The 23,233-nt window shown below is 41.5% G+C and overlaps 2 protein-coding genes across 2 annotated transcripts; one reads left to right on the top strand and one right to left on the bottom strand.

The window, feature by feature from the left end:
* Nucleotides 1-1,064: 1,064 nt before the first annotated feature.
* On the bottom strand, nucleotides 1,065-15,236 carry LOC139663424 (protein polybromo-1-like). Its single transcript, XM_071542091.1, has 30 exons — nucleotides 15,179-15,236; nucleotides 13,049-13,199; nucleotides 12,808-12,905; nucleotides 12,563-12,710; nucleotides 12,278-12,427; nucleotides 11,879-11,995; nucleotides 11,725-11,793; nucleotides 11,539-11,637; nucleotides 11,373-11,458; nucleotides 11,176-11,261; nucleotides 10,794-11,010; nucleotides 9,187-9,328; nucleotides 8,854-8,948; nucleotides 8,467-8,746; nucleotides 8,064-8,169; nucleotides 7,296-7,935; nucleotides 6,952-7,163; nucleotides 6,656-6,841; nucleotides 6,335-6,492; nucleotides 5,971-6,222; nucleotides 5,730-5,875; nucleotides 5,132-5,289; nucleotides 4,798-4,981; nucleotides 4,228-4,429; nucleotides 3,918-4,125; nucleotides 3,659-3,814; nucleotides 3,058-3,219; nucleotides 2,511-2,563; nucleotides 1,924-2,137; nucleotides 1,065-1,415 (listed from the first exon to the last, which is right to left on the bottom strand). The coding sequence occupies exons 2-30, from the start codon at nucleotides 13,187-13,189 to the stop codon at nucleotides 1,252-1,254; spliced, it is 4,929 nt and encodes a 1,642-aa protein (XP_071398192.1). The 5' UTR covers nucleotides 13,190-13,199; nucleotides 15,179-15,236; the 3' UTR covers nucleotides 1,065-1,251.
* Nucleotides 15,237-17,128: 1,892 nt separating this feature from the next.
* On the top strand, nucleotides 17,129-23,149 carry wdr77 (WD repeat domain 77). The gene is made up of 10 exons (XM_071542094.1): nucleotides 17,129-17,530; nucleotides 18,047-18,232; nucleotides 18,308-18,449; nucleotides 18,624-18,673; nucleotides 19,195-19,265; nucleotides 19,822-19,879; nucleotides 21,374-21,445; nucleotides 21,531-21,639; nucleotides 21,727-21,795; nucleotides 21,892-23,149. Exons 1-10 carry the CDS (start codon nucleotides 17,422-17,424, stop codon nucleotides 22,037-22,039), a joined length of 1,014 nt encoding a protein of 337 aa, XP_071398195.1. The 5' UTR covers nucleotides 17,129-17,421; the 3' UTR covers nucleotides 22,040-23,149.
* Nucleotides 23,150-23,233: the final 84 nt, after the last annotated feature.

Raw genomic sequence — 23,233 nt, 5'->3', positions numbered from 1 at the left:
GCGGTTAGTATACTGCGCATGCGTAGATGTCAGAAGGAAGGCTGTCAGGCACGCCCCTTTCAATCAAGCGAGCTGAGTTTCTCCAATTCAATACACCCAATACAGATTATCCATCTCCACTATCTGTATAGGTAAAAGGCAATTCAGTACTATTATTCAAGTGCAGTAAGTCAAGTTTTTGGGCACATGTATACTCACTTAATACTTTACTCACTTTTCAAAGCAAATAATCAGTTTCACTCCACTACATTAATCCAAGGCCTGCAGTTGTGAGTCAAAAAAAATATTTTGGATACACTATATAAGAAAAATTCATCAAAATGACATCACACTATAAAGCGAGGAATCTCTGTCTGTATGTGTGTCCTTCACATATCTCGAGAACCGTTCGTCCGATCTACTTCACACTTGGCGGGTGTGTTGCTGGGGACCCACGGACGTGCAGTGTCGGATTGGACACGCGACACGTTATTAATAAACACAATATTAATAAACTTTGAATAAACAAGCGAACAGCGTTCTGTGCAGCAGCGGGGCTCAAAGCAAGCGACTGATTGTGTGCCTATTGTGTTTTTTGTTTTTTTTTTGTTAACAGGCACTGCTAGGGCACTGAACTAGTGCTTTCTAATTTGAGAGTCTTAACAAAGAAGTAGAGGCACGCTTAACTCTGATGATGCGTTTAAACTTAACCTCTAGAGCCAGATACCTCTAGAACCTCTAGCCAAATACCAGGACCAATTGGAGACCAGGGTATTGTACTGAACGTATACTTTAACTTTCAACTCAAGTGCATCTAATATCAAATAATTCAGTACTTTTACTTAGGTACAATTATGAATAAAGGCCTTTAACCCTTTAAACCCTATTCTATAAGGCAATTTCTACTTTCATTTGGCAAACAGTTGTGCAAAACTTCTTTCCAAGTTCCAACTATTGCAATACACATAAGCCAAGTGGCACCCCTCAAACATCACCACAACTCCCACTTTTTAAATTAATACAGTTCAATTCAAGTCTTCACATTTTAAATTTATTAAAGCATCCATCACAGAATGACAGTCATAACAATAATGTACTTGGAACAATATAGTTGAAATGTTTAAAAAAAACAAAAACAGTTTCAACAGAGGGCACAGCTCATATGGATACAAACACAACTTCATAACAACACAACGTAAACACTTTTAGAGAGCTTAACCCGTTCCTGTCTGACAGGCTTAGGAAGAGAGGCTCAGAGAGAGTTTTAACAGGCTACACGTTGTACGTCTGACGGATGTTCAGGGTGTCTCGCAGCATCAAGTCACGGAGCCGCCAAAGTGCATCTGCCATGGTGCTGTGGGCCCCCTTGCTCTTCAGCCAATGGGACGGCAGCCTGCTCTCTTGCTCTTTTGTCAGGCGCACATCTTTTTTTCGAGCTGCAAGTGCAAAAATCACACACAGTAAAATCTGAATTCTAAAAATCGTGTTTGCTGTATTTCACCGTTTTATACTTATTTGTTCATTACTCATTATTCCTTTCACAGTTTTAATTGGAGTTTGTAAATTCGTATTTTAATTTGTGTCAGGCCCCATAAGAAGCCCATCACACATAGATATAGTAACACAAAGCAGTCTTCATAGCCTGTGGATTAGAGCTCAAACGGAGAGGAAACCTGAAGTGGCTGATGCAAGCTGGGCAAGCAAGATCCAGAAATATACTGCATCTCCAAGCTGTGTCACCCAGTGTCATCACCCTTTTGTATCCCCAACCCCTGAGCATAAACCTCCCACCCACACACCCAGTGCAACTTCTAGCAAAATATACAATCGTCAGTATTTAGTGTGGTGAAAGGCATTAAGCAACACAGGTGGATGAATGACCCATATTCTACATTTATGGGGACGTGTAGATTTAATCAATGACCATCAAAGGAAAGACTTCACCTGAGAGGGCTTGGTCCCACTTGCTGATGGTGGGGGATTCTGCAGTAAGACCCTCGATGTACTTGAGGTACGCCTCGGAGTGGAGCAGGCGCTGGGGCTTGGGTGGCGGGGACACAAACATGGGGGTGGAGGGCTGCTGGAGAGCAGGTTGTCCCACCTGGCCTTGCCCTGGGTATGGTGGTGGAGCCTGCTGCCCTGGACCCATCACGCCCATCTAAAGAAAACACATCTCCATTATTACTCAGACTTGGGTTTAACACAAATTTTCTTCTTCCTCTCTCTCGTAAACCGATTAAGCACAAAGTTTGAAGTTGAAAAGTTAGGATGCAAACTTTGTGCTTAATCAGTTTACGACAGAGAGGAAGAAGAAAATTTGTGTTAGTAAATCATTATGAAAAACACTGAAGCAGGATTTCACCGTCATTTCCAAAAATGGTAATCTACTCAATATGTTAGTTTTATCCAGCACTCACATCAGAACACACAGATCTGATTCAGACAGCAACAATCTTAACTCTGATGTCACATATGGTTTTCAGTCAGCATATTTACTTTCTTACAAGCTTCCTTTCTTACAAAGTGATTACCTGGGATCCGTGGGTGTGTCCTGCTCCAGGTCCCCCTCCCATGCCGTTGACACCTGTGAGGACATTTAGTATCAACACACTGTCTCAAAATAACTGTGGCCAGCCGCCCCTTGATATTGGTTCGTTTCATTCTATTACAAATGGGCCAATGTCATGTTTTTGTTGGTTCGTTTCATTCTATTACAAATGGGCCAATGTCATGTTTTATGTAAGTTTAGAAGAACTAACAGGAATGCCAATTATTGACAGAGACTGTTTGCTTGTCAGTTTATTGGTAGTATTATCAGGGCTAGTAATAAGCATTTAATACAGTGACATATTTGCTTTTTTGCACAGTGGAAACACTGGATTTCTGTCAGTGGCACATTACCAAACAGCCTAATGGTGATGAACTGAACACATGACCGAGCCTCAGCTGAGGCTTTGTGAAAGGCAACTGGCTCATCAACTAAAGGACCTCAGCCTATTGGTACAGGTAGCCCCTCCAGCAAGTCAGAGTGGTAGACAGGAAGCAACTGCGTGGCAGGTGGGGTGACAGCACTCTTACCAAGGTATGGCATTCCAGGGAACCCAGGCATAACGGGCAGGAGATGTTGGGGCAAGACAGGCACCCCCATGCGATGTGGTGGTATGCCAGTCATACTAACCGTGCCTTCAACAGGGCCCTGCAGGGGCATCATAGCTGACCTATATGCACCCATCATACCTTCTTAGGAAGGGACGGTAGCAACACAAAACAGCAACATGCATCAGTGAAACATGCACCAGCAACTACACTAGCTAGCATGCATTAATGTTAATTTATATGCCTTAATCAAAATATTAAGACAGGGTTTATGGTGTAAATGAGTGAAAAACGAATTCCATTAGGCGACAAAAAGGCACAAAACAATGAAAACAATTTCATGCACATGCACTACTCACAAGCATGAATTCATCTTGAAAGTTAGTTGAATGATAGCCTAACCCATTTTTGTAAAATAATGTTAGCAAGGTATAAAATGAGATCATGGCACTGCAACATCAAATACATGCTGAAAGTGGTGTGATGAGGAAACTTAAATAGGCAAATAATTCTAGCAGTTCAGCTTCTTATTCCAGCCTTCTAGTGTCCACGGGGGGATCCATCTGCATCTATGAGGGGTTACCTGACACAGGCGTCATGCTGGGATTAAGCATCCCCATGGGGGTTGGGGGAGGCACCACCCCCATCAGTGCCCCTACTGGGGTACCTGCTCTAGGGGAAGCCAGTTGCTGGGCTGCCCTCTCACGCTCCTGCTGCTCGGCCACTTTAGCTGCTCGCTCTGCAACACAATAAAGACAAATATAATGTCTACACTTGTCTACAGTCTGCCTTTTAAGAATACAACAGTTATATGTTGTCAGTTCTGGAGAGTTTCTTCTCACCTTCATATTCTGCTTTTCTGGAACCCTCCAGATTCCTCCATTCTGTGCCTACGAGGCGACTCAGCTCCCCAAAGGAGAAGTCTGGGTGCTGGGCTTTGATGACCGCCCGCATCTCACTGCTGAACAGGATGTAGCCGCTCATGTTGATCTTCCGCTTTGAGCCCTCCTTCTTTGAAAGACCCTTTATGGATTTTGGCGTAGACTGCGACTAAACACAAGAGAGACATTTACAAAAGCACTACCTGCTACTTAATAACTTGTTGGCTTACGGAGGAATTTTACAGTCAGTGGTAAATACTACCATCCTGACCTGTGGAGGGGTGTAAGGCATGATATCCATGTCGTTAGACAGGGAAGTTTGTAGCTGTGGCAGAGACTGATCCCCTAGCTCGCCATCATCCTCCCCAAGATCCTCTAGCTCCTCATCAGTCATATCAGCAAACTTGGCCTCAAGTTCCTCAATTTTCCTGTCCAGCAGAGGAGATGGTTCCTTCTGGGGCACTATGAGCTTCCTGTATAAAACAATTGGAAAAATATACTGTATTATTAATTCACATCTGCCTAAACTTCCTTAATTTAGGAAGAACAGGCTGCTCTACTTCAGAGGGTTACAGACAAGGGGGATCACAGAACAGACAGGACCAGAACAAGTAACTGAACCCAGCCTACAAGGGAGAATACCTGGTTTCTGAGTCAACTGTTTCACAGACTGTGTGACCCAGTATTGACCATCAAGCTCTATTGTAATGGGATGTTTGGGATATTTAGGACCAGTGCATGCTTACTTTATGGTCCCATTACAAGAGAGTTACTTTTCATTCCCATTCACCTAGCTGCAGTGACCTAAAGTGTTTACTTAAATTGTGTACAGGCTGCTCACCGAAAATAGTAGATCTCATCCTCCACCACCTTCCCAGAGAGAGAAAAGCGCTTAAGACCCTTGAACTTCTTCATCTGCTTCTCACTCTCAATGTAACGACTCTCACACAGCAGAACATCCTCTTCAGGCACTTCAGTTGGCCGGCACGACAGGTATTCTTTGAAGGAGGACACCGCACATTTCCCTGTGAAACAAGGAAACAAATACGTTAAAAGACATGCCGAATATGCAATGAATTCAATGAAATGCATACATGAACCTTAAAACGAAGTATGATTTTGTAAGCACAAATTGTTGGTATCAAATTCAACAGGATGCACAGAAAGGAGGGAACCTATGATGCACGTCATGGGGCAAGCCTCCTCAAGGTTGCTGAGGAACACTTCCTTCTTGTAGAACATCTTAGTGGGCTCATGCTCCGTTTCCTCTGGATGGATGAAGATGGGACCAAAGAAGTAGGCTGCTCCGTCTCGCATCCACATCTTCTCAATCCTGTTCAGCAGAAAGAAATGTTAAAGCTGCGATGAGTACGTTGGAAAACACGCAACCTTTGTATACTTTGAAAACATACTACCAACACAACACTTGCTACCATGCCATTGCTCCTTGTTCCTTCTAACCCACACTTCCCCAGGCTCTCCCTCCCACTATACAACAACAGGGAGTGTATGTGATCGTGATTGATGGGAAGGAGGTGACATGCCTCGCCGAGAGCTTCCCTGGTCAGTTGGAAGCGGGAGTCACACAGAATATTTTAAGAATACAATAACAATGATAAAACTCTCCCTGTAAGTTAAACCCTTTGCATTACATTGCATGTCCCAAAATCAAACAAAATATTAACATTCCAAACTTTTGCAACTATAAGCTATATGTTCTCATCACTTATACAGTATGCATTACCAATATATGCTGAGCAGCATTTACCCTACCTGCCCACTCGGTGGCGCACCAGTCCATGGGAACCGATGTAGACACAGTCTCCCACTTTTAGCCAAAGGTTGTTGAAGCAGAGCTGCTCGAAGTACTGACACCCTGGCTCCCCATTGGTCATATCCATCGGAACATCCTCCCTCTCCTGCAGACACACAAATTGGTTTCCGGATATTTGTTTGCACATTCTTGATGTGCATCCTGTCAATTTCTATAGGAACAACTCTAATTGGCATTTACCTTTTCAACAAGGCCATCTGTCACTTTGCTCTCCTCTGTCATCTCTGGTGCTTTTTCGTCATGCTTGGGGGCAAACATGGACGCCACTCGGACGACGGGTAGGGGTACATCTCTAGCAGCAAACCTGACAGAACTCAAGGGCATGGTCCACATCTTGATCTTCTTAAAGGACTTGGCCTTGGCAGAGTAGCGTGACTCACAGACATAGACATCCTCTGCTCTGAAGCCTTCTGGGTGAAGTTTGAAGTACTCCTTAAGTCACACCCACCCCAAATATTTGGTCAACACTTTATGCTCATAAACAGCTGTGGCTCAACAACAAAACAAATATCATACAAAATGAGAGGCAAACGCAAGCACTTACCTTCACGAACATGACCACACATTTGCCTAGAATCTTGTTGACAGGAGCTTTGTTGTAATAGTCGCTCTTAAAAACTTCCTTCTCCAGGAATTTGCGTGTGGCGAGATGAAACGTTTCATTTGGCCTGTAGAACCAGCAACCATACAACCACTTCTCACCTGTAATTATTAGAAGTGGAGAATATTGACTGGATTAGTTCTGGCCTCAATAAAAGTCATCCCTTTCTAAATGATAACACTGAAGAACAGTGGCTAAAAGATATGGTAGAAAATAACAATATTGCCACTAAATCCACCATCTGATCAATGCTGAGGGACTGACCAGTATCATCCTGCCAAAGGCGTTCAATGCAGATGATATGAGGCTGGAGGTTGGGCTCCGCAGGCTCCACATACACATAGTCTCCCACATGGTACATACTATCCTTGAAGCTGCAGTCCTGACTGTATGTGCGCTGCAGGTTGGACTGCCACGCCCCCCCAACAGAGTCCTCACTCTTCTCAGCTTCTAGGGATTCACAACTTTATCAGTTATATGTCATAATTACCCTGAGACTATGCTTGGTAGGATGTCACTTTTTTTGTACTGTGAGCTTTAACAAATGTTTAACAGCATACCCTTTTTCTCCTCTTCCCTCTTGAGTTTGTCCTCCTCAAACTCTTTGGGAAGTTTCTCTTTCTTCTCCTTCTCCACATCACTATGCAGATGTTTGGAGGTATAGCTGAGAGCAGGGGACATCAGGATCTCTCCATTCTTACACAGCTCATCTCTGATCCGGATGAAGAACTGCTGCAGTTCCACGGCATCCTCAAAGATCTCCGAGTCTGTCCTGTAATGAACATATGGTGTGACACTAACCTGGGCTATCTTGTAATAAGATGAATTTACAACATCAACGCACAAAAATCAGGTTTTCAGATGACTGATTTGATTTTGTGGCAGACAGTCAGCAGTACCTCACCTATGCATTCGCCTGGCCTTCTCCAGCACTTCAAACATGTGGTCCTGAAATACATCCAGCCTCTTATAGCGACCTCGGTCTACATTAGTCCTGATAATCTCAAAGTTGAGTGCTGGTTTATCGGGGCTTGTGGGGTCTAGCGCAGGAATCTCAGCTAGTGAGTCGCTGTAGCAGCGGCCCTCATCATCTTGGTGACCCAGCACAGAAACAAAGAGGCTGCGGATAAGTTCCTGGATGAGGCGGGGCACATCGGGCACGTGGGCATCCTCTCCTCCCTCCAGGTCACGCCTCGTCTCCAATAGCACCCTGTGCAGCACCAGAGCGTCGCGGTATATCAGAGACTCAGGCTCGTTGTAAGTGCAGGCGTTGTTGAACATGAGCACCAGGTCCTCCACCAGTGCATCCACATCCTGGTACTTATTGGCCAGCATGTGGCTCTTGACCTTCTCCATGTCCACAGGCTTCTTGATGGCAATGTAGTAATCAGGCAGTTCGGCACGGGACGGCAGCCGCAGGAAGATCGTGCTGAGGCGCCGGCCTCGCTTATCTGTGTAGTTCTTGACAGCCTCATAAAGCTCGTTCAGCTTCTGCTGTAGGGGGGTTAGGTACTTGGACTTCTTCAGAGTAATGCTGTTCTTTCCTGCAATCAATGTATGTGTGTGTCAATAATAACGTGTCTCTCCAAAAAACAGTTTGATAAGTAACTGTATCAAACATTTGTTTCCTGTATCTGCCAACTGAAACCAAACTGCCCGATTAGCAACATACTTATTTTCAACTTTGGGGACATCATGTCGTCATCGTCAGTCGCTGGCCCAAGGTCTCTGCGTCTGTCTTTCATAATCTTTTCTAGGATGTCAGCGTCATTATAGACCTGGAACAAGGCCAAGAGGCTTGTCATGAAGAGCAATTGGTTCTGTTCTCTCTCAGGCTAAATTCCATTCAAACTTAATCATATCCCTTTTCAACATTCAGATTTGAATCTTAAATCCATTTATCTCTGCTCTGAGCCTGATTCATGAGCGGACTCTTGGGCCCTTTTTATACTAGGAAATAATTGTGCTTGTCTGACTCTCAGAGCTCTCAGAACAGTGCAAATGAGAAATTAGATTACTAATAAAAAGTGTCTGTCGATGAAAGGTAGATGCTACACAACCAAACGGGACCTTACCTGGGAGCCTTCCTCATTGTAGTGTCGTGCATTGCGGAACATGAGCTTCATATCTTCCACCAGTGCATCTTCAGTCATGTACTTGTCTGAGCGGATGTTGTGCTCAACCGTTCTGAGGTCCATGGGTTCTAGGATCACCTTGTAGTAATCAGGGTAGTCCTTCTTCGAGGGCTTGACCATGAAGAGGTCACACAGTCTGCGACCAGTGCCAGCTTCTCGTGCATCAGTCACAGCAACAAAGAGAGCTTTCATACGGTTCTTCTTTGTGTTCTTCTTGTGACTGGAAATCAGGTTCAAATCAATAAAGAACTGTCAACACATACTTTTCCAAAATAAACAAAAAGCTACTAGAGAGAGTTAAAGCAACTAAAATGTGACATTGTGCACCTTTTTCTCTTTGTGCTACTGGTGTCAGACGTGGCAGAGGAAAGCATGCTGTCTCCATCATCATCATCCCTCTGTAAAAGTTCCTTTCTCTTCAACTAGACAGAGCAGGTAATATATAACACATATAGTTGTAATTATTTTTAACGAGCACACAAAGCTTTTTAAAGCTGACAAAAAAGAAAAACGTTGCTTATCTGCATGCCCTTGATTTTCAACCGCAAAACACAGATCATATCAAAAAACATATCAACGCATCAGCTCTCATCATGCAAATCCTAAGCAAATACACAATCATGACCAATCCTCAGACTGGAAGTGGAAGCTGGGACTGACCTGCTGGATGTGTTGGAGTTTGAGTGCGCGCTTGTATATGGAGGAGTGAGGAACATTGTAGCGTTTGGCGTTCTCAAACATCAGCATCAGATCTGCATCTATATGCTCCACACTTTCATATTCATTGTTCTTCATCTTGTTCCTGTGGGGAATTACGGGCTCTCACATTTGGGACACAGAAATACTGTACTGTACAGTGCGTGTGTGTGATGCCGTGGGGATAAAACATAAAAAGAGAGAATGTTGTTGAAACAAAATAAAAACACACTAAAGATGATGAACATGCACAAATTATAATTAGGCAAAAGCAGCACATTAGATGGGGTTCCATCTAAGTTTTTTTCAAATTAGAAAGGCTGATTGAAAAGGCAAATTTTGCTAAAATCTCCACAATCGCCACTATCGCCACTAACCCTTTCTATTGCAATAAATAGCAGTGGAATGCATTTGTTGAATAAAAATGTAGTGTAAAGACTTTTTTAGTTTTTCTAATGGATACTTCAACTGATTCTACATTCAGGAAGCCTATTAATTTGCTTCAATCTAGCTGATGGAAACACCTAATTTGCATTTTTTTTTTTTTTTAAAGTTCACTGAAAATTCACTGACAGTTGGATGAAAACAAACAGTGCCTTCATAAGCAATTCAGCGCCCCTGAGTTTTTTAGATTTTGTGCAGCCTGAATTCAAAATGGATTAAATTGAGATTGTCAACAATCTACACAGAAATATTTCATAATGACAAAGCGAAAACATATTTTAGAATTGTTGTTTTTTTTGCACATTTACTGAAAATGAAATACAGAAATGTTCAGAAAAGTATTCAACTTCCTGAGTCAAAAGGACTTTCACATTGTTGTTCTGAAGCCATTCCAGTGTTGATTTAGCAGTATGCTTAGGATCACTGTCCTGACATTGTTCCCTCTGTCCTTAAAAGTGTCCCAGTCCCAACTGCTGAAAAGCCCCCCCCACAGCCTGATGCTGCCGCCACCATGCTTCACGGTAGTGATGGTGATAAATGAGTGATGAGCTCTCCCCGGTTTCTACCACAGTGCTTTGCATTACAGCGAGAGTGAAGAGTTAAATTTGTGTTTCATCAGATCACAGAATCTTTTTCATCATACTGTCAGTCTTTCATGTTACCATTTCAAACTCCAGGTGTGCTGTCATGTGCCTGTTTTTTAGGAGTGAAGCCACTCCTCTCTGACTTTATGGTGGAGTTTCTACTCTGACATGCATTGTCATCTGTGGGACCTTATACAGACATATGCTTCTTTCTAAATCATGTCCAAACAACTGAATTGGTATTAAGTATAACTATTTGAGTAGAAGTATTAAACTTAATACTTATACTCAAAACATTTCAGCTTTTCATATTTAATTAACTTGTACAAATCTACTACTGTGTATAGATCACTGAAACAAAAAACAAATTAAATCAATTTTGAATTCAGGCTGTAACAACACAAAATGTGGAAAGAGTGAAGGGGACTGAATACTACAACGATGGAAACCACATGCACAATGTTGAATATCAAACTTGTTTGAATGGTGTGAACAAACACAAACAAACACATAAAGTCAGGTGAGGTTCTAGCTCCGCCATACTTGATCTGGTACAGGCAGATGGGCTGGCTGATCTGCTGGTAGTAGTCAGGATAGTCCTTCCTGGAGGGCAGCTGCAGGAAGGGCTCAGAGATCAGCTGGCCCTGGCTGTTCCTGCCGCCTCGCACGGCCTCATACAGCTGGAAGATGGGGTTACTCATGTCCATGTTAGAGGTCATACTCTCTGCCTCGGATTCCCCCTCATCATAGTGGACAGACCCTGACAATTACAGAATGAGATCAATGTTGAATATTCACAGTTATTACATTGCAGCTTTCCTTCCCTGTTGCCCGCAACAATACACTGTACATAACATCTTCATCAATATCCAGTGGCTGCACATCTCTGTAATGATGCACCCAAAATAAGGAGGTAAGAAAGTACCCGAGAGAATGCCTTCCTCATCACTTTCATACTGAAGAGCCATGGTGATAGCTGAGAGGCGGTCTCCCTGGGCTGATCTTCTGTTCCTGACAGAGAGACAGAGACAGACAGAGAGAGAGGGAGAGAAAAAGTGCAGTTTAAGTCAAAAGTTGATACTACTGCATTCCACATTATCTCTAGTGTTGTTTCCAGTGTACCTTATGCGAATGCTGGACTTGATAGGCTCTGCATGTTCCATATCAGACTTCTTTTGCACAAAAATCTTTTTGATGGTGTTTGCATCCTGGAACAAAGAAGTTTATCACATTGAGCGTATTGCTAATGTTATGTGGCATGTATCATATTCTCAATTACACAGCTTACCTTAAAAACCTGTGATCCGGGTTCATTATACGTTTTGGCATTCTTTGCCAGCAAATCTATGTCTTTCGCCATGGCACTAACACTCCTGTAGTGGCCCAGCTAAAAAGCAAATACATTGGACAAGTTATCAAAACATCTTGTAGATAACTTGGATCTATATTTCACAGAAGAAGTTTCATGGCATACCTGAATCTTTTGAGCGATGATTTTCAGATCTATTGGTTCCTTAATGATGGCATAATAGTCTGGATATTGCTAAGAAAAGGCAAACTGCACATCAAAACCGAGTCACTCAATTTACATACTGATAGGTCCATAGTCACACTGAAAGCAGTCATACCACTTTGGAGGGCAGCTTCTGGAACAGCTCACTGACCAGGCGGCCGGTCGGCTCTGTGTAAGACACTACCGCATCGAGCAGCTGCTCCAGGACCTCTTTCAAGCAAGTGGGTGCATTCTGTAAGGAGTCATACAGTTTAAGTGAGCAAATATCGCTGTCTGCTGGTACAATTTCAAGAGCTGCTATATGTATGTATGTATATTATTTCTGCATATATACAGTATATATAGTTATGGGATGTGTGGCAACTCAAACTACACTGCAAAAAATATCAACAAGTGAAAAAAAAACCTACCAGACTAAATGACTTGGTTAAGATGGATATTTTTTGCAGTATATATTAAATGAAGAGTTGTGTCACAATAAATCCATATTATCAATAGTATGCATGAGTGTCACCTCATCCTCAGCGGACCCTCCGGGGTTGTCTTGTGTATCGTACCCATCCTCATCATCCTCATCATAATCCCCTCGCTGAACAAACTCGTTCTTGGTTCGCAGGTAGAGGTCCCACAGTTTACAAGCTGCTCTGTACTCAGGACTGTCTGACTGCACACATGCAAGACATATTCCTTTTACAGTCATAGCCTTAACGCATTTTAACAAACAAGTACTCGCTAATTTTATCATTTTGCTGTCAAGGAAACAGTGAGGATATACATCACAAGTATTGCTTGTTGTTACCTTGTAATAAGTTTTTGCATTGTTGAATAAGAGTTGAAAGTCACTAGTGAGTTGTTCGACATCATCGTACTCCTCCATCTTCAATTTCTGTTGGATCTTCATCATATCAATAGGCTGAGAGACCACATGGTAATAGTCTGGTTGATTCCTTTAAGAAATGGAGACTTGTAAATCTACTCAGTCTCACGTCTGCGTTATTTCAACTGGTTGCATGTATAAGGAATTGAAATGACCTTTCTCCTCACCTTCTTTTGGGGGCTCTGATGAACAGCTCACATAACATCCTGCCCTGGTCATCCTTGTAATCTCTGATTGTGTTGTACAGTTCATGACATACAGCAATCTGCAAGGCAAAGATCAAACACTGAGGTGGATGCACAGCCGTCGCTATATCAACTTGGTAATCAATTTGTGTGATAGTATCATTCTAAAAAATACACCAGCAGGAGTTAAACAAACAAAGGTAACTGAAATCTGTTAAGTTACAGGATCCACAGTTGGAATGTTTGAGGTCCTTCTCCTCTTTCTCCCTATGGCAGAGACTAACGATGAAGGCTGGCTATCGTCGAAATCTCCTCCACTCACACTACTAGAGGGGGATGTCGCCCTTCTCCTTTTCAAGGCCATGACAGAACCCCTGAGGTAAAGACAAATTCCAATCAAGTAACAAAAACTTATGGAGAAGGAATCATATTAGAGCTACAAATATTACATATTCATAGTTTGCCAAAAGTGTATCAAAAGAAACTACAGAGATTAAAAGATTAATTTCTATGATGGACATTGCCTGGACTGTGTGAAAATAACACCTGCTGATAGGGTTGCCACCTGTCCCATATAAGGCAGGATTGTTCCTAAATTTAGAGCAAGATGTTGCGTTCCTTAATGATTCAATGCGGAATGCAATTTGTGCCGTATTTCTCTACATGAGTGATTCAGTACAGAATAACACAATTATGAAAAATAATGAAACCAATTAAAAAACATGACTACAGAGCAAATTTCATAGCATATATGAAGTTCAGCAATTTAACAATTTTTGCCATCACAGGCAGCAACCAAACCTTATATGGTAATGAAATTACACTTGTCTGTTTTTATTTTATGTTTGGAATATGATCTAAAAAAACTGATTTTAGGTGTCTATTTGACAGTGTTATAATGTCATTGTGGTAGAAACTCTTGTTGTTGTAGAAACTGCAACATACTATTTAGGCCAAAGCAAATGAGTACACCCGTGAGAAAACATAACTATAGTGGTGCTCTTTGGAAACAGGAGTAACAAAGCACTCGCAGAAAAAAGGGAACTCCAAGGCACTCACAAAAAGTTAAAAAGCCTTTATTAAATGGGCTAGAACATGTACCCACTGCAGCTTCAAACAGCCTTGAGTGAAGGCCTACTGCAGAAAATTTACTGTTTACAACATTAACGCTACTTATATTGTGAGCAATCTGTCACTGATGCAATTTGATCAATGATCATAATGATTCCACAATTACTATTACTATTGTTAATGCTGAACAACTAAACTATGCTTAATAACTAATGATGGAAATTACAATGTTCCTGCCTCAGTGATGGCAATGTAAATGTTTCAGCAGAATAGTTCTTACATTGATAACACACAGCCTACACAACTCATAAACATAGTCATACATTTGTAAAACAAAAAGAGAGAGAGAGAAAGAGAGAGGAAGACAAAGGATAATTCTAAATAGTTTTTCTATTCAATTAGCTTTATTTGTGTAGCACTTTTCACAAGCCACTTAATATGTTTTAGAGCTATACTGTATTTTAAATTTTATTATAAAAAGAGAGGGAATAAGGGGAGAGCGTACCTTTAAAGGGATAACTGTTGCTGTTGTTGATGTTTTGCACTGATTAAATGCCAGTATTTGTGTTGTTATTGTTAATCGAAAAACTATTTGTCAATATACAAATAGTGCTACTTTGACTGACTTACAGTACCATTACACATGCTCACATTATGTGCAATGCCATTGGTAGCAGGGCCAAAGGGAGGGGCAAGTCCACTTGTCATCCGTTCAGAGGAATTTGTGATTTCACCCCATAATATGCATGGAGGCCCTAAACTGTGCAGGTCAGGAGACCATTGGGGATACACGTGAGATTTGACCAAATCCTTCTCTCAAATGTCACCAGAACTGAGTGTTTAAAAGCTGTTTTTCAGTACACCCCCGGATCCTCCTTAGGTTTTGTGTTCCTTATTTTCATTTGATAAAGGTGGCAACCCTACCTGCTCATTTGTATCACCTGCCTTGTCATTTCGACCAAAACAGGAGCAAGGATGCTCGCATGTAAGGTGGTTTTACTTATTAAAATATGAACAGGGACTCACGTTTCTAATGTTAGCTAGCTACGTACAGACAGCAAGTCACATCTGCAGTAAGCTAACAGCAGCAGTTGGCCGCCTACCTGCCTGTCACTCAGTGTGTTATTGTAAAGGCAGCTAACGTTAGCTACGGTTAGCTTTCAGCATCATCTTGAGCCGAGACAAAGGCACCACTGTAACAGTGAATACGAAGCTACGTAAATCGACAACACTTGTGGGCAAATACTTCCATTTTAACCACTCGACACAGTTAGGTGCTTACCTTTTGTGAGTACGTTACAAGACTCACACAATTTTAACCATCAAGAAAGCCAATCACCTATCGATTTTGAAGAAGGGATGAAAGTGTAAAGTTAGCAACAATATGACAACCACTTCCGTTTGAATTCCACGTAAATTTCACAATAAAAGCTTTTATAGGTCTGACGAGATACTAATTCTAATTATTTACGCAATTCTAATGACCATTCTTCTCACTTTCCTTTGCGGCTCTGATGAACAGCTCGCATAAAATCCTGCCCATCTCATCCTTGAAATCTCTAATTGTGTTGTACAACTCGTGACATACATACAACATGTCTGACACATTAATATCCCAAAGTTCACTTATTGAGCTACAGTGAAAGACATAAATCCTGTTTAAAATCCTACGATATTGTGCATAATACACCTAATCATGTGTCAGTTCCTCTCTGGAATATTTTCTGTACTTTTTACATGCTTCTATTCTGACAGGAAACAGTAAAGGGTGCTGCTAAATGTTGCTTTACTTATTGCCACATTCACTGTCATCAAAAAGAAAATACTAAACTGCAGGCCCACAGTTTATGCTTCAGTTTAAATGTCAACAGACAGCACTATATTTATGTTTGCTAGAAGGACAAGCAATACTACTGTCCAGGTGCCCTTGAGCAATTTAACCCCAAACTGATCCAGTGGCTCAGTGGCCAACAAGGCTGTGGTTGTACTGGAAAGCTCCCAGGTAGGAACTGAAGCAAGGTATTGATGAAAATTAGCCTGTGCAAAACATGCCTGAAAATAAGAATAATCTGTCACTAATGTTTCAATTAATGGTTTTCATTTAGCAAAACTAGCAATACCACCAGTCAGGCTATTACCAATCCAAAATGAATTCTTAAATTTTCACATTTGATATTGCTTGGTGACAGCCAAGTAGCCTATGTTTGTGTGTAACAGACATACAAAAACACATGTTCAGTTTAGTTGTGCCACCAGTCTTAAAAGATATAATACATTTGGGGGTCTACTGTTTTTCTGAGAGCACACAGAACATCCAAATGAACAGACCTGCAAGAGTGGGATTATGATTCACAAAGAATGAAAGCGAAAATTCACCATTCAAAGAGGATTCATATTTGCCACTCCTATGATCTCAGATAAGTTAAACCACATTTTTGGGATATGACCAAGTGTATCCCAAGTGTATCTAGGAAAACAAAAGATAGCCTTGTGTTTAGTTTATGCCATCATCAAGTGTCACAATATCACAGTAAATAGGACAAGAATTATCAGCCGAATGTTAGTCAGGCCACTGAGAAACTATTGCACAAGGGAATTGTATTTCAAGCAATGGAAACAATGTTAAAGGTCATTCAATTTGTTTTACAGCAGCTAAAGGACTATGTTGAGAGGTCAGACTGATGTATTGTTATATCATTTGATAATGATGATTTATGTATTCTTTGAATGCAAGTGGGAAGTGCATTTAGGTGAGTGTAGCAGGGCTGACACACATAGCCCCTTGCTATAAACCTTGCCACTTGAACTATTCACATAGCACTGTGAGCAGAGGGTTTGTGGTTTGACCCAGGCTGTGGGAAAAAAGCGCCTGGCATTTGACAGTTGGTGTCAGTGGAAATACACAGGTTGATTTTCCAAGATATGGGTATATTTTCTGGTTTAGAACTATGACCAGCAATAAATTAAGTTCATTTCTGCATCAAAGCTCCAACAAATAATTAATGACACCACAAAGTGGATTCATTGGCAGTGGAGTGGTTTTCACATTTTCTTTGAATTGGCCATGGTAATGTGAGTAATTTTTCTCGATAGTTAGTATGATACAGTACCACAAGTCTGTGGGACAGTTTACACTGCGGTACAGTAGGCGGAGGTATGCACACATGTATTGGCTTGCGGCCCACCATTAAACACAAAGAAGAAGAAACATAAGAAGACCCGGAGGCGGAAGTGTGTGCTCCATGTGTTGCTGTTTACAGGTTCATTCATTCTTGAAACAATAACATTTGTAACGTAACCCGTTATCGATCCCCTCCCTAATGGAACAAGGACATTATTGTCTTTTTAAGATCTGATAAATGATCACTTTTGTGTCGGTTGTCACCCAAGCCCAGAGATACCAGCATTCCAAACTGTGGTTTCTCCGCCAGCAAACATTAGCTAACGTAGCTTTGCAGAACTCGCGCTAACGTTGTTTAGAAATTAGTAGCAGCAGGTAGGGAAAATCATACTTGAAACATCTGGATGAAAACTGCAGTGAATACTAACATGATTCAGGAAAACCGATGGAATATACCCCCAAATGCCCCAGCATGCATGGAAAAGCATTTGGGTTCGGCGCAATACAGGGAAGGTAAGTTAACAAGCTAGCTGATACACACGTGGTGTCGCTAGATGTTTAAAACATAATTACTTACTGGCAAACGTATATACTTCGTAAAGCATCACTTAAGACCCTTTCTGAATCGCAAGGATCTTATGGTAATTTCGGCATATATATGATCCACCAAGAATCTCTGATGTCAATAAAATTTCAGTTTCTATATGCTTCACAGTGCGCGCAGCGGCCAAAGAGGCTAACTTACAAAAGTAACAGGCGAACCTGTTCTAAAAGTTGAAATGTAATCGAAATCAGAATTGCTTTGTGGACTGAATGCCGACTTGAAGAGTGGCCGCTAACGATATTTAAAATGTCTTAAATTATTTTGTACCGGGTATGTACCTGTGCCTATATTCTAGGCTACATTATAATTGCAAGATTTTTGAATGGAGTTTGGTGTGACATTGCTCTCCATATACATGAAAACGGCATGCATTGGCACGAGGGAACGCCCAATTCTTTATTCATGAGTAATCTTTGTCCTTGTAGATGGCACCCTGCTGCTCGGTGCCTCCAGTCTGACTGGCAGGTGCTGGCTGGGCTCCATCTGGATCTACAGTGAGGCTGCGCAAGCCCCCAATGAAGGTTTCTGTAAAGCTGGTGTGCAGACTGAGGCTGGTGTCGCAGATGTCAAATGGGTGTCAGAAAAGGGTGTTCTTGTTGCATCAGACTCAGGTGAGTAGAGTAACAGTAATTGGACTTGATTGCTCAGCTGGATTTGTCTAGTCTCACTTTGACTGGTCTGTGCAGGTGCCTTGGAGCTCTGGGAGCTGGCAGAGGATGAGCGTCTGCTGGTGAATCGCTTCACTAAACATGAACATGACCACATTGTAACCAGTGTGAGCCCAGTTGCCGGAGCAAGCAGTGCCATCACTGGCAGCATGGACTGCAGGTTAGTCCCTGTTTTCTACCCATACACACACAGTCGGTTGTATGAAGTGCAACAGTCACTGCAGAACAGTAGCATTTAGATTGTATATATTTTAAACTTTGGCATTATGACTGTATAAATAGCCTTTCTCATACCTTTCCTCACAGTGCATCCTTCCCTTTCTTTCCACTGTAGAATTAAAGTCTGGGATCTTAGTCAGGAGGCTGTGGTCAGCACCTACAATGGTAAGCAAACTCCTTAAAACTCCTCTCTGGATAACTAGATAGTAGAAATGGGAGGTGTTAATCAATCTTTTAACTAATCAAAACAAATATTTAGTTCAAGCTTTGATGTCATTGCTATCAAGTCCAAGTCTCCTCCACCAGGCTCAAGTTTGGTACAAAGATTATTCATTTCTCTGTATATTAGAAGAACCATTCCCTAGTTTTCATTCATGTGTCTCCCATTAGCTAAGTGTGTATGAGATTAATTGTATAATGAAAGGGTTACATGATAATGCTCTTGTTGTAAAAGTGTGGTTGAATTTTCAGCTGATGACAGGTATAAATGTAAACAGTCAAAATTGATGCAGATGCATCAAGCAGGTGTAAGAAACGGCATGACATTACTTTTACTGTTGCTTATTTCCTATGACTGTTTCAGTAATGGTAGCACTTGATAGGCACTTTCTGTAAAATGCCCATCCATAATTGATGGAAAAACCTTAACTGAATGTGTCTCTTAATAAACTGAATCCTCCCTACAGCGCACACGAAGCCAGTCACCTGTGTGGCCTCCCATCCTACAGATGAATCTCTCTTCATCTCCTGCGGCCAAGTAAGAAACTGATGAAAACAACATTTTCATGTTCCGCCATCATGGTGCATGGTATGTGGGACATTATGTCATCATGGTGGCATCTGTGTGTGTGTGTGTGTTTCTGTCTCGGTGTGTAGACACATTCTTGTGAACACAGCAACTCAAGAACAATGCCTGATAGAAACCTACATACTGACACCACAGGTTCCCCCTGTAGAGTAGATGATCTAAGTAGATTTTGGAGCCCCTTGCTGCATAGGTTTTCATATTAACAAGGAAAAACTTATTTTTTTCTTGAAACAAATATAATTCCTTAATGCTTTAAAATACAGATTTCATATCACCCATGATATGTGAAGACCTCATTAGCATGACATTAAATATATCATGGTGATTAAAGCAGGACATTAGAGGCTCAAGTGCCTCTTGTGTTAGACCTGGCCTGTAAGAGTATTTAATAACTGTGTTGCACTACAATACAAGAAGGCAACATGAACACTGTAATAATTAAGGTGGACCAACTGTAAGAATACACTCGGCTAAACCCAAACTGTCTTTTCTCCCTGTCCTTCAGGATGGCCGTCTGTTGATGTGGGACAAGAGGAAGCCGACCAAACCAGCCTCACGATTAGGTGAGCAGAACTCATCTGAGCTTGGACAACTGGGTTTAAAAAAAAAATTCCAGGTGGTTCACAGTATTGGAATTCATTCTTATAAACAAGTGCAACAACAGAAACTAATATCACTGCTAGACAGATAAGTGAATAACTGAATTACCTGCTATCTACGTTTTGTTTGTTGGGCTGATTTAGCAAACAATGACCCAGTGACTGTTGATCCCAGAATCTATTAATAAACCAGTGTTGTCTAGTACATTTTATGGTGTTGCATGCTGTCAAGATATTACCTTCACTGATTACACATTAGGGTTGTCACGATACTAGAATTTCTAACTTCGATACAATACCCAGGAAAATATTGATAAGCGATACCATTTTTGATACCACAGGGGGAAAAAAGGAATTTTCTATATATTTTTTTAAAATATCGTTTTCTTGTTAAAATATAATTTTAACATGAAAGCAATATTTTAAAATATAATTTTAACATGAAAGCAATATTTTAAAATATAATTTTAACAGGAAAGCAATATTTTAAAGTTGTCTGACATCAAACAACACATTTTTGATCGACAGGTTTCGATCGCCGTCATGATTTTCTCTTTTTTATTGAGGGGAGTGAGCTTATACTGCACAAGCATGTGAAACATCATATTGCCTCCTGGCCTCTGCAGCATAGACTGTAAGCAACTAACCAAAAAACACAGAGACCCAAACTAGCCCCTTAATATCCGACAACGCAGGGGGAAATCCCGGTGCAAACGAGACAGACAGACAGACAGACGCTTCTCAGTAACGTAGGCCCGATAAAACTCATTCAAAACTTTGCATTTACACAGCAGATTAGCCTGCTCTAGTCATCAGCCTATCAGAACACTTTCAGCTTGTTGAAGCAACAGATACCCACCAATGATGATCAGCAGGGCTAGAATTAGTGGATTATTATCGACAGAATGATTTTAATCGGACATTTCAACGGTCTGTCCGGTCGAGCCTTCTGACCGGGCCCGGACAATGCATCTGAAAACCGGACAGTCCGGTCGAAAACCGGGCATCTGGCAAACCTACTGGATAACGTTAGCTAGCTCTGTAGCTAGGTTTGCTAGCCAAAATAAAACGAATGATGTGCAGGGTACGTTAACGTTTATGATAAATGTTTAATATAGACTGGCGTGTCGGTCCTTAAGGTGCTTCGCCAAGTTTGACGTGTTGCCCCCCTTCGTCTGCACCACTCTGTAGCATTCTTTGCTGACTGAGGAACAACCCAGCTGACTGCTACTAGTGAGAGGAGTGAGTGTGTGTGTGTGTGTGTGTGTGTGTGTGTGTGTGTAGCTAGTGGAGGCGAAGATATAATATGTTTGATTTTTCATTAAGAGAAAGCACTGCTGGTATCTGTTGCAAATGAGTATTGTATCCATTCCAAATTTTTAGTATCGATACTTATGGAAATATTGATACTTTTGACAACCGTATTATACATATTGCATTGCTTCCTTGTTGTCTCAGATGTCGAGTTTCCCAGTTCCTGCCCTACCACTGTAGCTTGGCACCCTCACCACAGGAGCACCATTGCTTATGGTAAGGACCAGCAGCGGATGTTTGGATTTACCAAGAGATTGAATTGGCAGGCCTTGTGTTTTCATCATGCTCATTGTTGCCTCAGGTGATGAGCTGGGCAGAGTGGCTGTGAGGGATTTCCAGGGAACGGAGCCAGCCCAGATGGAAACTGTCCACAGCCGCAGAGTCAATGGCCTCGCCTTCTCCACACATAGGTAAACACAGATTCTCTCACAGTCTAACTAGGCAACTTCTAACCTTTGTCCTCTCAAAGTCCTAATACCTCGCTCTTTCTATCGCAGTGCCTCCTTGCTGGCCTCTGTCAGTGATGACTGTTCCCTCGCTGTGATGAACTCCGAACTGAGAGAAATGTGAGTTAATAAACTTTACTAAAAAGTAGAAACCTTAAACACCAGGCCATTCTCCCCCGTACCATTCATAATACTGATGATATTCTCCTTCCGTAGATTTAGAGATCGGCGACACCAGGACTTTGTCAAGGGTGTCTGCTGGCTCCACGGTGGCTCCAACTCCCTCACGACCGTAGGCTGGGATCACCATGTACTCCATCACACAGTGGCTGCAGCCAGCGGAGCTCCCACCTCCTCTGCTTAGACCCAACAGACGCTGACATAACTTGGATGAGAATGGTTTAAAATCAAAGATTTTTCCCCTATTTTTGAAGGGTGAAGTCATATGCATTGTATGTATAAAGCTATAGCTGATATCAGGAAAGGTGGATTAAATTGGCAATTGTCATCATTCAGTGCTCTTAATATGTGCGCAATATTTGGACTGTTGGTCTCCCAATCCTGGCCTTGGTGGGTTGCCCCCCCCCCCCCCAACTGTAGTATACATTCTCTATCCATTTTTTCACACTGTATAACGCCATTTCCATGTGTATGTGAGGCAGCCCATTTGTATAATTTTACATTAAAGTTAGTTTAATGTTGTAATAGCAAGAGCTTTTTGACATTTCATTTTGTATCCTGGAGTATTTCAATTGTGACAAATCCTCTAACATAGGCCACAATGCCTGATCCACATAAGAATGGGTTATATACATATATATATATATATATATATATGTATGTGTGTGTATATACCTGTGTGTATATATATGTACCTAGATCACTATATGAGGTAACTCAGGAGTTTGAGAATGAGGATGAGTAGTAGTATTATACACTGTGTCTATTATGGTCCAAGCTAAGGAAATGCAATTACCATATAGACAGATACACTAATGTGGCCAAGGCACATGGTTCAACGGAGGGTAGTGTGTTATGTGTTCATGTGTGACAAGTGTGGGCGGTTGGTTCAGAAGTTAACAAGATTACATGTGATTTGCAGTCAGGGGCAGATGAACTAGTGCCATCGCTTATCTGTGGACTCTGAAATTGGAGGTTGGACTTGGATCACAATTTTTCTCAAGCTCTACCAACACAATATCATGGGTAAAAATATACACTTTTCAGTAAGAATTTATTATTCTCAAACATGCAGTCTTTGAAAATATGTCTACATGAGATATGCTACAGATATAATCCACATTGGGCATTTAGGAGAGATTATAAAACTGCATTTGGTGTTGTCATTATAAAGACAAATGTCATTACACTAGCAATGATATGCACTAAAAACCTGTAGAAGAGAGTTCTTCAATTGGTGCCTTGTGGGCCAAATCTGGCACTTAATTGGCCCTTTCATTCTGAGCAATTACATAAAAATCTGATTATTCAGTTAAAAATGTATATTGAGCCAGAATGCACCTTATGTAATTTTCCATAAATAAATGGAGTGGCAAGT

This window comes from Centroberyx affinis, unplaced genomic scaffold, assembly GCF_046629955.1.
Source record: "Centroberyx affinis isolate AG114_WGS23_722 - 3 ecotype Tasmania unplaced genomic scaffold, CSIRO-AGI_Caff_v1 ptg004010l_1, whole genome shotgun sequence".
Classification (NCBI taxonomy): domain Eukaryota; kingdom Metazoa; phylum Chordata; class Actinopteri; order Beryciformes; family Berycidae; genus Centroberyx; species Centroberyx affinis.
The sequence above is the reverse complement of the archived record's forward strand: the minus strand, read 5'-3'. Positions and strand labels throughout refer to the sequence as shown.

What these genes read in the sequence shown, in the direction of transcription:
- LOC139663424 (XM_071542091.1), bottom strand. Translation starts at nt 13,189, where the DNA reads ATGGCCTTGAAAAGGAGAAGGGCGACATCCCCCTCTAGTAGTGTGAGT. An exon ending in TGCCTTACACCCCTCCACAG is followed by an intron (nt 4,126 to 4,227) that starts GTCAGGATGGTA and finishes TCTTGTGTTTAG; the next exon opens with TCGCAGTCTACGCCAAAATC. An exon ending in CAGCATGACGCCTGTGTCAG is followed by an intron (nt 3,220 to 3,658) that starts GTAACCCCTCAT and finishes TCCCTTCCTAAG; the next exon opens with AAGGTATGATGGGTGCATAT.
- wdr77 (XM_071542094.1), top strand. Translation starts at nt 17,422, where the DNA reads ATGAAAACTGCAGTGAATACTAACATGATTCAGGAAAACCGATGGAAT. An exon ending in CAGGAGCACCATTGCTTATG is followed by an intron (nt 21,446 to 21,530) that starts GTAAGGACCAGC and finishes TTGTTGCCTCAG; the next exon opens with GTGATGAGCTGGGCAGAGTG. An exon ending in AACTCCGAACTGAGAGAAAT is followed by an intron (nt 21,796 to 21,891) that starts GTGAGTTAATAA and finishes CTCCTTCCGTAG; the next exon opens with ATTTAGAGATCGGCGACACC.